This window comes from Mesocricetus auratus, unplaced genomic scaffold, assembly GCF_017639785.1.
Source record: "Mesocricetus auratus isolate SY011 unplaced genomic scaffold, BCM_Maur_2.0 Super-Scaffold_100010, whole genome shotgun sequence".
Classification (NCBI taxonomy): Eukaryota; Metazoa; Chordata; class Mammalia; order Rodentia; family Cricetidae; genus Mesocricetus; species Mesocricetus auratus.
In genome coordinates, this window is record NW_024429194.1 from 52,829,775 (window position 1) to 52,845,062 (window position 15,288).

At 43.6% G+C, this 15,288-nt stretch overlaps 1 protein-coding gene across 9 annotated transcripts in view; it reads left to right on the forward strand.

The window, feature by feature from the left end:
- Positions 1–15,288, forward strand: part of Ankrd44 (ankyrin repeat domain 44) — a 264,217-nt gene that overhangs the window by 236,305 nt on the left and 12,624 nt on the right. For all 9 annotated transcript variants that reach the window (XM_040753614.1, XM_040753617.1, XM_040753618.1 and 6 more), the window contains exons 18-22: positions 3,998–4,199; positions 7,526–7,613; positions 8,564–8,681; positions 10,784–11,000; positions 14,667–14,754. In XM_040753614.1, coding sequence (XP_040609548.1) covers positions 3,998–4,199; positions 7,526–7,613; positions 8,564–8,681; positions 10,784–11,000; positions 14,667–14,754 — 713 coding nt within the window. The remainder of the gene's footprint in view (positions 1–3,997; positions 4,200–7,525; positions 7,614–8,563; positions 8,682–10,783; positions 11,001–14,666; positions 14,755–15,288) is intronic.

Below are 15,288 nucleotides of genomic sequence, written 5' to 3' on the forward strand. Positions count from 1 at the left end.
AATTTAAATGCTCACAAGTCTCGTTATAATGGAGAATGCAGCACCTAGAACCTGCTGCTGTCTACTGGGCACATTGCGCTTCAGTATAACTCAGTAAGCTGCATCATTTACCATTAAAGTTGGAGGCTCAAAAGAGCACCGGATTCACAAAGAGAAGGTCTGAAAGTTGGATTTACAGTCTGGATTACGGACATTGCTATTGCTAAGTAGGTTCTTAGCTTAAGATTAGATGCCCCTGAGTTGGCTGAAAAACCACCTTTGGCCGGAGTCGGTTACAGCTGAAGTTGGTACAGGATATGTGGAAGATATTTACTATTTTCTCTTCTTGGTTGACGTTTGAAACTCCCCCATGGTAAGAGCCCAAAGAAAAGCATTGTTCATCATCATATTGAATTTCCACATTCTCTCTCCAAAGGGCTCCTGGGCCAGTCTGCCTTACTGGAAACCTAGGTCTTCCACCCTTAGCATAATTAAGTAGGTCTGCTCCTCTGGGCGCTCCTCAGTAATATGAGGGTAACAAGAGCATCTAAGCTCCAGATAGGTGAGCATGAAATGAGGTGATGGGTCCCACTGAATGTCGCCGAGCTCACTCACACCAAGCAGTCAGCCAGTGGTTACTTCAGAATTTAGGTTACAATACAGACTACCTGTCCTGCTCAGTGACAGATCTTGGCACAGTAAGTTTTGTTTTCCTGTCTCTAGAGAGCAACAGTGTGGAGTAAAGGCACAGTAGTCTAGGACTTTGTCCCCAGAGCGCACCTTCTTGCTCCGTAGCTATGTTCAAGCTATTTTACATTTACCTGGAGCTTTCTAGAGAAGGAATTTATGTTTCCATTCAGCATTTATTCTTCAACCCTATTCCATTCCAGGCAAACACAAAAATAGTTAGTCTTCAAGTCAATCAACGGAATTTCCCAGGAAAAGTGTTTGCCTATTAGACTGCAGATACTGAGTTCAGATCCTGACTTGGTCACCACCTAAGGAGTTTTTAACCTGTGAAAAAAAGATGTTGAAGTATGGTAACATATGCCACCATATGTGTTGGTGATAATCCCAGCACACAAGAGGCTGGAGCAGGAGGGCTAAGGGTTTTAAGCCAGCCTAGGCTATATTACAAGATCCTGTCTCCACAAAAAAAGGGGAGGGGGGACAGTTACAGCTCATAAACAAGATGTGGAAGCACTTAGCATGGTACCCAGGACACAGGAAGTCCTTAGTGAATTATTGCTATTATCAAAAGCAAATCAACAAATGCGTAATTAGTATTTGGTAACAATAAATGCTTCCAAGACAAAGGGTTGAAGAGTGGAGGATCTTTTACATATGTGCTGGGTGACTTTTCCCTGGCTAGGTACATTTGTATAGATGCACCAGGTTGGTCAGGGCCTGTATGGGTAAAGCACTTTTCCAGACAAGGAATGGGAAGTGGCCAGAGAAGGAAGTTCATGTACTTAACTGTAGAGGGCAGTGTGGGCACTCCAGAGCTTGGACATGCTAAGGATGCTTCCAGAGAAAGGCCAAAGCCCAGGCCTGGTTGGTCATGGCAGGTTTGGGATTTTGCTGCCATCTAGGCTGAGTTTTCAGCAGGGAGTGGCATGGCATCCGGTTTAACCGTAGAGCAGTTTCATCTGGTGCTGGTGACTACAATAGATCACCAAGGGACAGGTGAGAGTCGGTGGTGGGGCAGTGCCTCAGTTGCCACAGAAGACGTGGCAACAGTGTCCTATGAGTGGCGTGGAGGGCTGCCACTCATTACACACCACCTCTGTGGACTTGAATGGAGGTGTGGGGTTCTCCAGTGGTTCCTGTGAACATAGAGATGCTCCGGTGTGAGTTAGCAAAGATGCACATCCCTCTAGGTTGACATGGTGCACTCAGAACAGGGCAAGGCTCTTTGTCACAGTCCACTGTAATACTGTCTCAGATACTTGTTCTTGGGCTTAAAAGTTAGAGACATACAGATGACGTCAGGGTGTCACCCGAGATGGTAAGACTGCAGCAGGGTCGGGGAAGGAATCCAGGACTCAGTGTGCAGCGCTGAAACGCCCAAGTGCGCTTCCCAAGGGGAGGTCGGACTGTGTCCTTAGAAGTCAAGGGAGAAGTTGGGACAGGGATGTAAATAGGGATTCATTACCATAAGATTTATATCACATGTTACATAGAGAATATACTTTTCATATGCACAAATAATTGAAATCATTAACAAAGATAATGGAATGAGAAATTTTTGTTTTTAACTTATCAGTACTCAATTCTTATAGATTCTTTTCAACTTAGTTTTTGTTATTGTTGTTAATCTATACTCAGGGCCAAATTATGTGTTATTTTTAGGAAGATAAGGTAAATTAAACACATACACTTCATACCCATTAATTCTAGAAATAACCACTATTATTGGTTTCTTTGCTACCCTGAATTTTTCTTGTGACTATTGAAGTACATATAAATATAAATATGTACACATGTATCTTCTTTTTATATAAATGAGGCCATGGTAAATATATTGCCTACAACTTAGTTTCTAAAAATCCCTTTTAGGATACTGGCATATCACCCTCCACAAAAGTCACAGCAGCCTACACCAAAGTGTCTAAGATTGGCTTTTTTTTCTTTTTCTTTTTTTTTTTTTTTTTGCAGTCTTAATGATATTGGGTATGGCCAAACTCTTCATTCATTGTCCAGGCTGTCATAAAATAGCACTATAAAATTTTATGTAGATTTTCATCTGTCTATTGGCACTTATTTTTCCCCACTTGAGCTGCTTTTTCAGGTCCTTTGAACACTTTCCTGGTTTCCAAAAGTTCTTTGTATATTAAGGAAATTAATCCTTTGTGCGAAGTCTTTTGCAAATACATGGTGCTGTGAGGAATAGCACAATGAAGGAAAGACCAGTGACAAAAGCGGGGTCTCTGATGTCCAAAGACACCGGGACAGACCTTTCCTGCTTCTTTCTCCCCCCCCCACTTCACCCCAGACAGCCCACCCCCCTCAGTTAGGTTCAAGATCCTGTGCTTATGTGTGTGGGTGAAAGGAGTAATAGTTTTTCCCTTATAGACTAAGTTAAAAGTCTCAGAGTTTCTACCTTGTTTTTAATAGCAAACAGCCTAGGACCTCATAATAGATCCAAACTTGGCCCTGACACATGTCCTTTATTTCCCCAATTGTTTCTGTGGCTTCCTTTTGATCAGTGGAAGAAATAAAGAGGAAGAAAGGGTACCCATTACATATCAAATCTTATGCAAAGCCGGTGCAATTTATCTCTTCATCTTTGCAGCAGTCCCAGGCGGCAGCTTTTATTGTCCTCAGTTTATAGATGAGGAAACAAAACTCTAAGTAAATTAAGGCACTCACCTGTACTCTTGTGGTTACTAATCAGTCACGTGAGGGAAGGTTTGCATGCCTGGATTGAATTACAGAGTTCTTAATGTTTCTAGTAATTTTCCCCCCTAGCTTTATTAACAGAAAAGATCCTGAAAATGTTCTCCTACTGTCCATTGATATGCTTAGGATTCTGCTGGTAGATGAGCGTATAATTCACACAGCCATTTGTCTTTGTTAGATCTTTATATTGGTAGAGCTAATAAAATGCACCAATGGATGTGGTGCCTTTGAGCAAATGAGTTGACAAGGGAGAAAAAAAAAAGGCAGCCAGAGGCTTGTGAATTGGTGCTTCAGTCTAACTTCAGTTTGCTGGCTGTAGATTCCATCCCGAGTGTTGTTCCGATAGTCTATTTTGTTTGTTTGTTTGTTTGTTTCCCCTCCCTCCTCTCCTCCCAGTCCCTCACATTTCCTCTCTTCCCTATGTCCCCCCCCACCCCCGCCCTCGTGATTTCCCCTCAGAAAAGGACAGGCCCCCAACCAAATATGGCATGTCAAGTTGCAATAAGACTGGGCACCTCCGCTCAGGAGTCATCCGCGCCGGAAGCCCAGCCCCTCGGGTGCACGCCATGGGATGTGAGACAAATGAGAGTACTATTTGTGGCTTTCCTCATTGCAGGCTTACAATGGGCACCACCAAGCCTTGGAGGTCCTTCTCCAGTCGCTAGTGGACCTGGACATCAGGGATGAGAAAGGCCGGACGGCTTTGTATCTAGCTGCTTTCAAGGGCCACACAGAATGTGTGGAAGCCCTTGTTCACCAGGGAGCCTCCATCTTTGTGAAAGACAATGCCACCAAAAGAACACCACTTCATGCCTCAGGTAGGTCTCCTCAGAGGTCCAGTTTATTGCCGAGTTTCACAATGAAAGGACGAAACAGGTGAGGTGACTCAGCAGACAAAGGTGCTTGCCACCAGGCCTGATTGACCTGAGTTCAGTCCCTGGGACGTCTGTAGTTTGTCCTCCGTCATACAGACGCATGGGGCTCCGTCCACCGCAATCAATAAAATTAATAAATTTGAAAAGAAGATTCTAAAAGGATGTTAGCTGGGGCTGTAGCTCAGAGGGAGAGCATGGGCCTAGCGTGTACCAAGCCCTGGGCTCCCCCCTCTCCCCCACCCTTAGCAAAGGACGTAAGCATCTTCTTCCATCCCGATTTTTAGCATCTCAGTTTTATTTCTCACCATGCATACATGAACGTTTCCAAAACGCGTTTGGTCTGCCTTCTCCTTAGATGTAATTGGTGCTTTCTATCCTGCTTAAAGAGAGGGCTTAGGAGTCTTAAACTTCTGAGCGAGGAGCAAATTACACTGTGAACTTTAGAGTCAGCTGGACAGGACACGCCACATCAGAACCGTAAGGCAGCTGAAAGCATTGGCTTTCGCGGTATTATAGGACTGTTTTGTCAAGGCGACTGCAGGCAGTGAGCTAATGAACACACCCTTCTGCCAAACTACACAGTGCCTCTTCCCTTAGCTTTAGCTTTGACTTCTGATGCATCCGATGTCAAAACAGAAAGAAGTGCGCGTCTTTCAGCGAGTAATGTGGCTTGTCCTGGATGTTTTGGGGCCCCTCCGGATGAGCACAGATGTGAAGACCATGTGGAAGAGTCTCTGGCCCAGCCAGAGTGCCTTTTAGTTCAGGCAGCTCCGTGGTGTTAGCCCTTGAAAGGCAGTATAAGACATCTTTTAAAGAGAGGAAGTGTGCGTGGTCTCATCGAGGAAGTGAGGGGATTCGGACGCATTTTCAGAAGTTATGTATGGTTCTCATTCCTTGAAGGTTTTCTAGAAACACTATAGACAGATGGGTATATTTTTGTCAGAGCTGGTGAGAGACTTCAGTAGATAAAGATTCTTACTACCGAGCCCTGTGGCCTGAATTTGATCACCGGGATCCATGTGGCAGAAGAGAGAACCGATTCCTGCAAGCAGTCCTTGGACCTCTATATGCATTCCTTGACAAGTACACAACACGATAAATACAAATGTAAAAAAATGTGCGCGTGTGTAAATGTGTGTACATGTCTATCATATTTAAGCCGCTGAACAGAGACGCAGAAAGCCTACCTGTTGCCTAATTATCTAGAAACAGTTCAATGAAGGATCAACCTCATCCATTTGCTTCCATGATGTAGGTGTGGTCCAAGGGTGCCCCCTAGTGATCAAGATGACGTAATCTGCCTTTCCCCTGCGCCATTCATTAAAAGATGTGGCTGCCATTTGACTATTTCCCACAAAATGTCGGCTGTGCCGAAGCTTCAACCTGAGATTCGAGAATCAACTTAGATTTTTTTCCCTGTCTGGAAACCAACCCCCACCAAAAAAAATCATTACGAGAGAGTGAAAAAGAGAGAGAGACTGTGTGTGTGTGTACGCGCGCGCACAGGCTCGCGCAGGCTCGCGTGCACGCGCACCCATGCGCATGCGCGCTTGTGTAAACGAGTGTGGGGTTTTTTTTTTTTTTGGTTTTTTTTTTTTTTGTCATTTCTCTTGAGAGGCCAGTTCCTTTGTTTCAGACCCTTGGAGTAATGTGAGGAGGGGCAGCCAGAATGAACATTGGAGGGTTTAGCACAAGTACATACAGTGTAGTCTTTGAGCAGCGTGAAAAATAGCTGTCATTCATAGCTGGGAGGGGCCGAGCCAGTCCAGCAGAGAGCTGGAGATGGCAGGGCACAGCTAAAGATGCTGATGTCTTTTGCTAGAAGGTAATTTGGGGAGACTATATTGTGTGGGAACCCGAAGGGAACTGAGATTTGTTTCTCTAAGGGGGACTTAGATTTTCCTGAGGGCTGTGAGCTAAACCCAAACAGCTACCGTGAAGAAGCAGACGCCCCACTGTAGATGATTTCGCCATGTGACACACTAGGTGAGCAATATACCGAGATATTCTTTTTTATGTTTAGCCAAAAATGAAATATCCCTGGAGTGATTCTAAGCATTAAAGAATATCAAATTGATACAAAAAGAAAAGCTGCTGATGTATGTGAGCTAATCCTAATATGTGTTGTTCCAGAACTGTGTGGAAGTCAAATTATCATTCTTTTGTGACTGGAAAGCTATAAAAATGACTGTAACACAGCTCCAAGAGGGGCCTTAATCAGCCCAACATAACTACATTTATGCCCTTCTCTCTCCACATCCAGAGCAAGGAAAGTTCCGTGTCCTTTATGGTGTCCTTGTTGTTCAGAAAGGAAGCCATGTCTGGAATGCTAAGGCTATAATCTCCTTTTTCCCCTGGAGTAGAATTCCACGATAGCTGTAAGGCTTCTCCAAGTGTCCATTTGCTACACCAGAGGAAACGCCTTGCTCTAGAGGAAGGGCTATCATCCCGTGAGGCTTGCTTCCCGCACTCTCACAATCACTTAGGCACTTGGTTCTTCTAAAGGGGCATCTTTAGTTCTGCACATGGGCACATCCTGGAACCCCTTCCCCAGATGTGTAAGACGAACGTGGCATTGGGGTTACCCTCCCTCTCCTGTCCACTGCTGGGTACTTGGGAAGGTAAGGTCCGGCAGCCATACCTAGAGGCCTCTGAGTCCTCACTCAGCATCAGCAGGACAAGGATGGAAGGGGACATGGAGACAGCAGCTGCTGTCACCTGCGGTGGCATTCCTAAGATGTCAGTGTCAGTGAGAAGGGAACACCTGGGCATGGCGTTTCACAGTCAGCCACCACTTATCATTGAAAACCGTTGCTCAAATATCAAACGTAGAATTCACTGATCCAGAAGAGAGGGGACCATTCTCTTCTCCATCCTCCTCCCCTTTTCCTTCTCTTCTCTATCCCTGCTCTCTTCTCCTTTTTAACAAGGGGTAGAGATGGGGCTGACACAGGATTGTTATAAAACAGTGGAGTGCCTCTCAGTGGGGCTGGAGTGTGGGGATACTTACCAACCCTATACAAGGAGATAAGAAAGGACGTCAGCTTTAAGAAAAGCTCCCTTAACTCTGAAAACATGAAGGTGAAGACCAAATGTGCAGACAAGAAGGGGAAAACGGGCTTACGCTGAGCCAGACCACCTGGGCTCTCTTGAACTGGAAACCAGGGCTCCCTGTTAGCAGCAGTGAGAAATCGCTGGTTTGAAGTCCACACCAATTTCACTTTGGAGCGCTGGTTTTTAAAAAGAATGTCCGCCGTCTTCTCTTTCAGTTGTTAACGGTCACACACTGTGTTTGAGACTGCTACTCGAAATGGCAGACAGCCCGGAGGTGGTGGACGTGAGAGACGTCAAGGGACAGTAAGTGTTTTCGTGCTGGCCTTCTGCCGTGGTGTCAGTCGCAGGAGCTGACTGGTTGTTTGTTAAGCAGTGAAGAAGGCTGGCTGCTGAATGCTAGGATAGGAGGAGTACGTCTCTGTGAAACTCATAGGTAAGGAGCCTGGAACAATGAGGCACCACCCCCAGAGCATGCATTTAAGTGCAGTATTCACTGTGTGCATATCTTAATGACAGCAAGCATCTTTTTACCTGGCTGTAGCCACATATCTGGTTTTTAATATTTCTTACCTCTTCCCATCTTTGACTTACAAAGCTGCCACATTTTCCCACTTTTTAATTAATAATGGCAAAAGGGCAGACCTCAAGAGTTTGTCTCTGTTTTGAAAAGAAATAAATAAATAAACCCCTCAGCTTGTGTCCTCTCCTGCGTTTATTTTTCTGCCTGTTGGCCTGTCCTTCACCCAGGCTCTTCTCACAAATAGGAGGTGCAGACAGAAAGACTGTAGCTGCTATCCCCAGGTGAATGGGCTTGAGTGAGTCAGAGCAGGGCCCCCAACCTCTGCACTAGTCAGGCTTATTTTCAAAGCAAGGAAGCTCCATCCATGGAGGCAAGTCTTGAGCAGAGTTCAACATCAGTTGCTGTGAAAGCAGATTTTCCGTGACAGGAGCAGGAGGCTCTTCTGAGTGCACACACATCCCGAGCCAGTTGGCACCTAGTGCTCGCCACACAGTTTTGAAAATGGTAGAATTAATGTGACTACTTGAAATGGGACCGTCCCTTGCCCTGCCCTGGGCCTACGTGTTACGCCACCATTCCATGAGGTCCTTAGAACAGAAATCGATCTCTTGTTCTCCACAGCACAGAGTAGTAAATTAGATACACAGAGAATATTAGGCAATCACTAAGAATAGAGAGAAAGCGCTCCTCTCGCTGGAAGTCCTTTCTAATCTTCCTATTTTCCCCTCCCTAGGACCCCACTGATGCTTGCAGTAGCATACGGACACATCGATGCCGTCTCGTTGTTACTTGAGAAGGAAGCAAATGTAGATGCTGTTGACATAGTGGGGTGCACGGCCCTACACAGAGGGGTAGGTGCATCACGCCCAGCTCCAGTCCAGTGCTGTCCAAGGAACTTGCTTTGTTTTTTTCCTACGTGAGGTCTTAGGGGGAAACATTTGTGTCATAATATAGTCAATTAGCTTCACAGTCAAAATGAAATCACAGAATTGTATACACTGATGCAATAATGAAAGCTTCAGTTAGCTCCTGCTTTACGACTTTGTATTAGGGTATGATAATAGACACATGAATGTCTGCTGTTGGAGAGATTGGTTCTCCTTTCTGGTTACAAAATGCATATCACAGAAAACTTACGAAACGTGCTTTTTAAGTGCAGAGGAAGAAAATCGCAATCACCAGTAATCAGACCTCCTGGAGATAACCACATTTGATACATATACATACATACATGCACACAAATACACACAAATCACACACATAAAAACACACATACATATACACATACACACATGTGTTATATATTATTTATGATTTATTAAAGCTTGCCTAATGGTCAGATAAGCCACTAGCTCCTACCCCTACCTTAGACTGAAAGGGTGATCTGGCTAGCTCCACAAATACTCAGATTGCAGTCCTAGACTGCTACCTCTCCTCAACATGGCTGGATACTAAATCTTCACGTGAGACCCTTTGGTTTTTCCTTTTGTACCTCCCTAATGTGGGATGAAAGATGTGTGATCCCAACTCCTGAGATCACCTTTATGTGAGCTGTTTCTCTTTAGGACTGGATCAATATCATGTAGTTCAGTGACCTTGAACTAATATCTGCCCGTCTTCTGAGTCCTGGGATCAAAGGTGTGTATCACCATTGCCTGACATCTATGACTTGTGGATAGCTTAGCTTTTTGAACCCTCAGGCAATCTTTAATAAATCATAAAAGATATATCACCACCCCATATACACAAACACATGCACACATACATATACACATATACAAATTCACACACATATGCATACACATACACACATATACATATTCACACATACACATATGTACACATACATACACATATATACATATATGCACACAAACATACATACTCACATAGTATGCTCTTTTTTCCTCTTAGTATATATAAAGGACCATTTTCCATGTTATTAAATATTTTTCTGTCTGGTCATTTCTAGTCCTCCACTAGGTATAGGTGCCAAAATAAATTTAGTGATGGCCTGGTTTTGAGAAGTCATTCTGTTTCTGTTGCTCTTAGTGACAAATGATGGCAGTGTATGTATCCTGTGGTCAATTCTTTGTACACATCTGTTGAATTGTTCTTTTTTTTATGAAGTACAAGAATAAATGGACAAAGGTAGAAATCATAAAGTTGCTATGTAGAGGTGGCGTAAACACCGTAATAAGTGACAAGAAGAATTTCCCATGGTTATTGACATAATCACAGTTCTTATTTCTTGTCACTTCTTTTGGAAACTTTACATACATGTGCCCATCAGTGACAGCCTGCACATACAGCAGTGATCATACAGTATAATGAGCTGAAGAGACCCTTTTCGTGTAGAACTTCCAGAGTACCTTCGCTGTTTAGACACACAAACACTTGCCACAGGGTTGTGACCTCCCATAATACCCAGCAGGGAAGCATGCTGTGCGTGTTAGCTTCAAACTGTCAGGCTCTGCTAGCTTGACAGGGTAATAGGCTATGATTTCTAGCTCTGAGTAGAGAACTCTGTGATATTTACAGAGTACACCCTGTCCCCAACATATCATGTGACTGCGTCATCTCCTTCATACCAGCAACCTGTGAGGTCATTGTTTCTCTGCCCGATCACAGGTGAATAAAGTAAGTCAGACAGGGGCAGACTCCTGTATGTCTGGGGGGTGGTGGACTGCCAGGATTTAACACACTCCTTGATTCTGAAGCCGCTGTCTTCTACCATAGTATGGCACCTTCCATGGTTACATTTGGAGAGACAGTTCCAAAATAGCTTCTCATTGGCTTTTCTGGTAGGGATTTCCCTAGGGTTGCTCTGCCTCCTCCTCGGCAAGCAAAGCAGTCCTCTCCTCTTAGACCAGGCAGGGAAGGCCTTCTGCTCTCGACGGTGACACCCCCAGCCAACTGTGGTTTGTTTTGTGTTTTCATTGCAACGTGCCAGATTATGACAGGACACGAGGAGTGTGTGCAAATGCTGCTGGAGCAAGAAGCATCAATCCTCTGTAAAGACTCCAGAGGGAGGACGCCCCTGCACTATGCGGCTGCTCGGGGCCATGCCACGTGGCTGAGTGAGCTGCTCCAGATCGCCCTTTCTGAAGAGGACTGTTGCCTCAAAGACAACCAGGGCTACACGCCGCTGCACTGGGCTTGTTACAATGGTGAGTTGCCTGTCATCTGCGGGATTCCACTAGGCTTCCTCAGCTCTGTGACCTCAGTGGAGGTGAGAACATCGCTGTATGCTGTGGTTTCCAGAGTCTGTGCACCCCAGACCTGGCTTTTGTCTGTCTTTGGTTGTTTTAAGCAGATCCCCCATCCCCACCCCATGGCTGCCATGATGCCTTGACTGAGTAAAAGTTTGCTTTCTCTTTCTGTGATATATAACCCCTCATCAGAATTACCAATGGTCTTGAGCAATTGTAATCAGCGTTTCTGATCTATATCAGACAACCAGGAATCACATGAAGTATGAAAACAGTAAAGGTAAAAGCAAAACGCCATGTGTACTATAGTTCCAGTCACAAGTGGACACTGGTGGATGTGCTGTTTATCTTTAGGTCTTTCTTTTTTACTACTCATTACCCCACATTTGTATTTCCATCTTGGGATGATTAAGTTTCTTATTTTACTTATTGTACCATTTCATAAATGTTGAAGTGGGCTGAGTTTGCAGGGTGCTTGTCTAGCACGCATAACGCCTTCGGTTCATCCCCAGTACTGTGTAAAACAATTGAGTAGGCTGGCAATGCTGTAATCCCAGCACCCAGCAGGTAATGGCAGAAGGATCAGAAATTCAAAGCTACCCTCAGTCATGTAACAACTTCAAGGTCAGCCTGAGCTACGCGAGACCCCATCATACAACTAAAGAAAAGAAAACTAAGCTAATATTTCCCATTCCCAAGCCCACTTTCTGATATAATTTTGTATGTATGTCTCATATTTTTCTCTGAGATTATAAATAAATGGAAATGCATATCTACTTTAAGTGGAATTATGTGACAAGTCTCATTCCATAGCTTTCTTTTTATTTGTAATTCCTCAAACTCACATCACAGACTATCATCATATGTATCATATGGTGCTACATACCATATGCATCAATAAATAGTTTTAATAGTTACATACTAATAGCTGTACACACACTCCTCAGAATGTTTTGTTTATTCAACCAGATCTCTTTTGATGGACATTCAGATGAATTTTAGGTTTTTTTCCTATCATAAACACTTTGGCAGTATGTGTGGTCATATTATAGCATGAAAAATCTCATCAAATATCCAGAAGTGAAATTGTTTAAAAGTGTGCTTTTAAATTGTAAGGAGTAATATTGCACAAAAGGCTGCTATAGTGCATTTAAAAGTATTTTTCCCACAACTTTGCAGCCCAGAGTGATGCTACCTCTCTTTATTTTTGCCAACAGCAAGGGTAAAAACCCGTGTCTCTGCATTTCCCAGCCCAATGCCATATTTATCGGCTGTAGTCCCCTCTCTGAAAGTGGCCTTCTCCATCCACGCTTGCTTTCTCTTGCTAAAGAGCTTATGAATTCTCCCATGCCTGTAAAAGCAGGGTATCTTAGCTGTGTCAGTGTTCTGCATTGTGTGTTGAGGGTGTTTTTATTCTGTGTTTTAAATGCCTCTCTCCATGCAGATGTTTTGGGTTTTCATGTTGTTGAACCTTATAGGGTATCCTGATAGCCAGCCTTGCTGAAGAAGATCTCATACCCTGTAAGATAATGGATATTTTCTACAAATGTTTCTTACTCTGCTTCTGTGACTTTATATTTGCATTTCAGTTCCATTAGGATTTTAACTTTAAACTGTGATGATTGCATCTGAAGAGTTTCTGTCCTCTAATTACCATGACGTAAGACCTCTTGTGTCTTCATTAGTCTTCTCTCATTGGTTCTGCCTTAAAAGCAGCTTATTTTTGTTCCTCTTCTTCCATTGGTGGACTGTGAATTTTTTACCTAAAATAATTTTTGACATAGAACTTGTGAGTGCTCTTTGGCAAGAGAGCATCAACAACAGAAAAGGAAGTGTGCTAGAGAGTGCTGATGTGAGGGTAGACACAAGCTTGCCACAGTGCACACCACAGTCTCCCTGGGGCTGGGTTGTCTCTCTGCTAATGAGCTTTTCCAGGTACAACAAACGAGCAGGCTTCTCCCAAGCAATCAATCCACAATTCTGGAATTCTAGAGCCACCTTCCTTCAGGTCGGAGGTCCAAGTTCCCAGAACCCCCTTCTTTGGGCAATGTGAAATACTGGGAGTAGTATATCACTCTCCAGTTTCAGCTGCACAGACTCAGTCTCCCACTGAGGAATGGAAAGTGCAGGTGTTGTCCTAAGTTGGCCCTTTGTGGGGTTCATACTACATAGAGGTTAAGATGTCTAGGACCATTGAGTGATGGTTGAATGCAAATGGAAAGCTGGACCATATCACTTACTTGCTAGGGTTATCTCTTGCTTCTCAGTTCTCCTAAAAAGCATTACCAACTTGTCTCTTTAGTTACAAGGAAGTTTTTGGGTTTTGTTTGTTTGTTTTTGTGGGGGAGTTGTACTTTACTATTTGAAACTGCCCAGGTAGGAACTTGGACTAAATCAGCCCTGAGGTTAGTCAAAAAGAGGTCTGGGACACTGATCTGTGATAAAGCCAACTGGCAAAGCCTTCCTGCCCTAGAATTGAACAGTATGTTATAAAGCACACTTAGGCCCTTTATAAAGTGCCCATCATCTCATGACATGGGCAAGCTGAGTAGTCCTAGGCCAACTGTGAATATGTACAGGAAACCAAGGCTCAAAGTGACACAAATAATTTGTCTCAGGTCATGTAACAAATAAAATGGGCTGTGCTGGCAAGTTTTATGTCAACTTGACACAAGCTACAGTCATTTGGGAAGAGAGAACTTCAGTTGAGAAAATGCCCCCACCCAATTGGACTGTGGGCAAGTGTATGGTAGATTTTCTTGATTAATAATTGCTGTGGGAGGGTCCAACTCACTATGGGCAGTGGCATCCCTGGTTTGGTGTTCCCAGAGGCTATAAGGAAGCAGGCTGAGCAATCCGTGAGGAATAAGCCAGTAAACAACATTCTTCCATGGCCTTTCCTCCCATTCCTGCCCTGACTTCCCTGGATGATGGACTTTGACAAGCTGTAAATTGAAATGAATTCTTTCCTTCCCAAGTTGCTTTTAGGTACTTTATAACATCAATAGAAAGTCTAGTTAAGACAATGGCAGAGAAAGGTTTAAAAGTCTCATGCCATTGCTGTTCACCATACTGCCTCACAGTTGCTCATGTGTTTACTATACAAAATACTCATTGGGTGCATATTGTGTCCAGATACCACTAAAAACACTGCTATGGCATCTTATGTCTAGGGTCTTACTGTTGTTGTTGCTGTTTTCTAGAAGGCACATGCCCCCTTCACTTGGGTACGTAACTATAAGTTAACCTACTTATGGCCGTGAAAGGAAAATTTCCCTGCTACAAACATGGGAAAATTGAGACGTGCTGATGCTAGGCATCTATCAAGAGCTGAGGGTGACACAGAATCTCTTCTTCTTGCAAATGAGGTGACTTCTTTATCTCTCCCAATCAGGCCATATGGCCTTCGATGTCTGATCTGCTCATTATATCTCAGGACACCTGTGAGCATAGTTAATAACATGTTAGCGTTTTGTTAGTTTTGTTCCACAGAGAACAAGCATTCAGCCAATTCAGGAAAATTCATATGCTAAAGCCTAACACTTAATGGGAAATTAAAAAACACCAGACCATGTTGAAACAAAGTTTCTGTCTGGAGACTCTAAATTTTTTTATTCTTTGCAGGCAATGAAAACTGCATAGAGGTACTTTTGGAGCAAAAATGTTTTCGAAAATTTATTGGCAATCCCTTCACTCCACTGCACTGTGCAATGTAAGTAGAAAGGTTGAGAATGTCATAGTGCTACTTCCGTTCCTTTAACTGCAGGTAGAAAATGTGCCTTTTATGAATGGACAAAGCACTTAGATTGCAGATAAGGCTAAAATATTCTATTCTGCTGCCAAAGGACAAATAGGTCTGCTAGCAGAGCGTGGACTCTTGTGTTAATGATTCTCCACCTTGGTGGTGGACTGAGAGGCATGGTCCATAGATGTGAAGAAATCTCCAGTGGTATCCCCCATTGCCTGGCAAACTCTGAAAAATAAGTCAAGGTCAATACAAATATATCTGTAGCTGGTAAGAAATTTTCTACCAGGAAGACTTTTCATATAATTCCTCATGTTCATCTTCCTTCTCCTCCCCTATCCTCGTCCTTCTCTTTCTTCTTCTCCTCCTCCTTCTTTTAAAATGTAATTGTTATTGCAAATTCATAGAAATGTTATTCATAGAATGCAGTGACCTTAACTTGAGTTCCATGAGTCAGCCTAGGGTGCAAGACTTGAAAGTGCTTGAACTTAACATTGACTG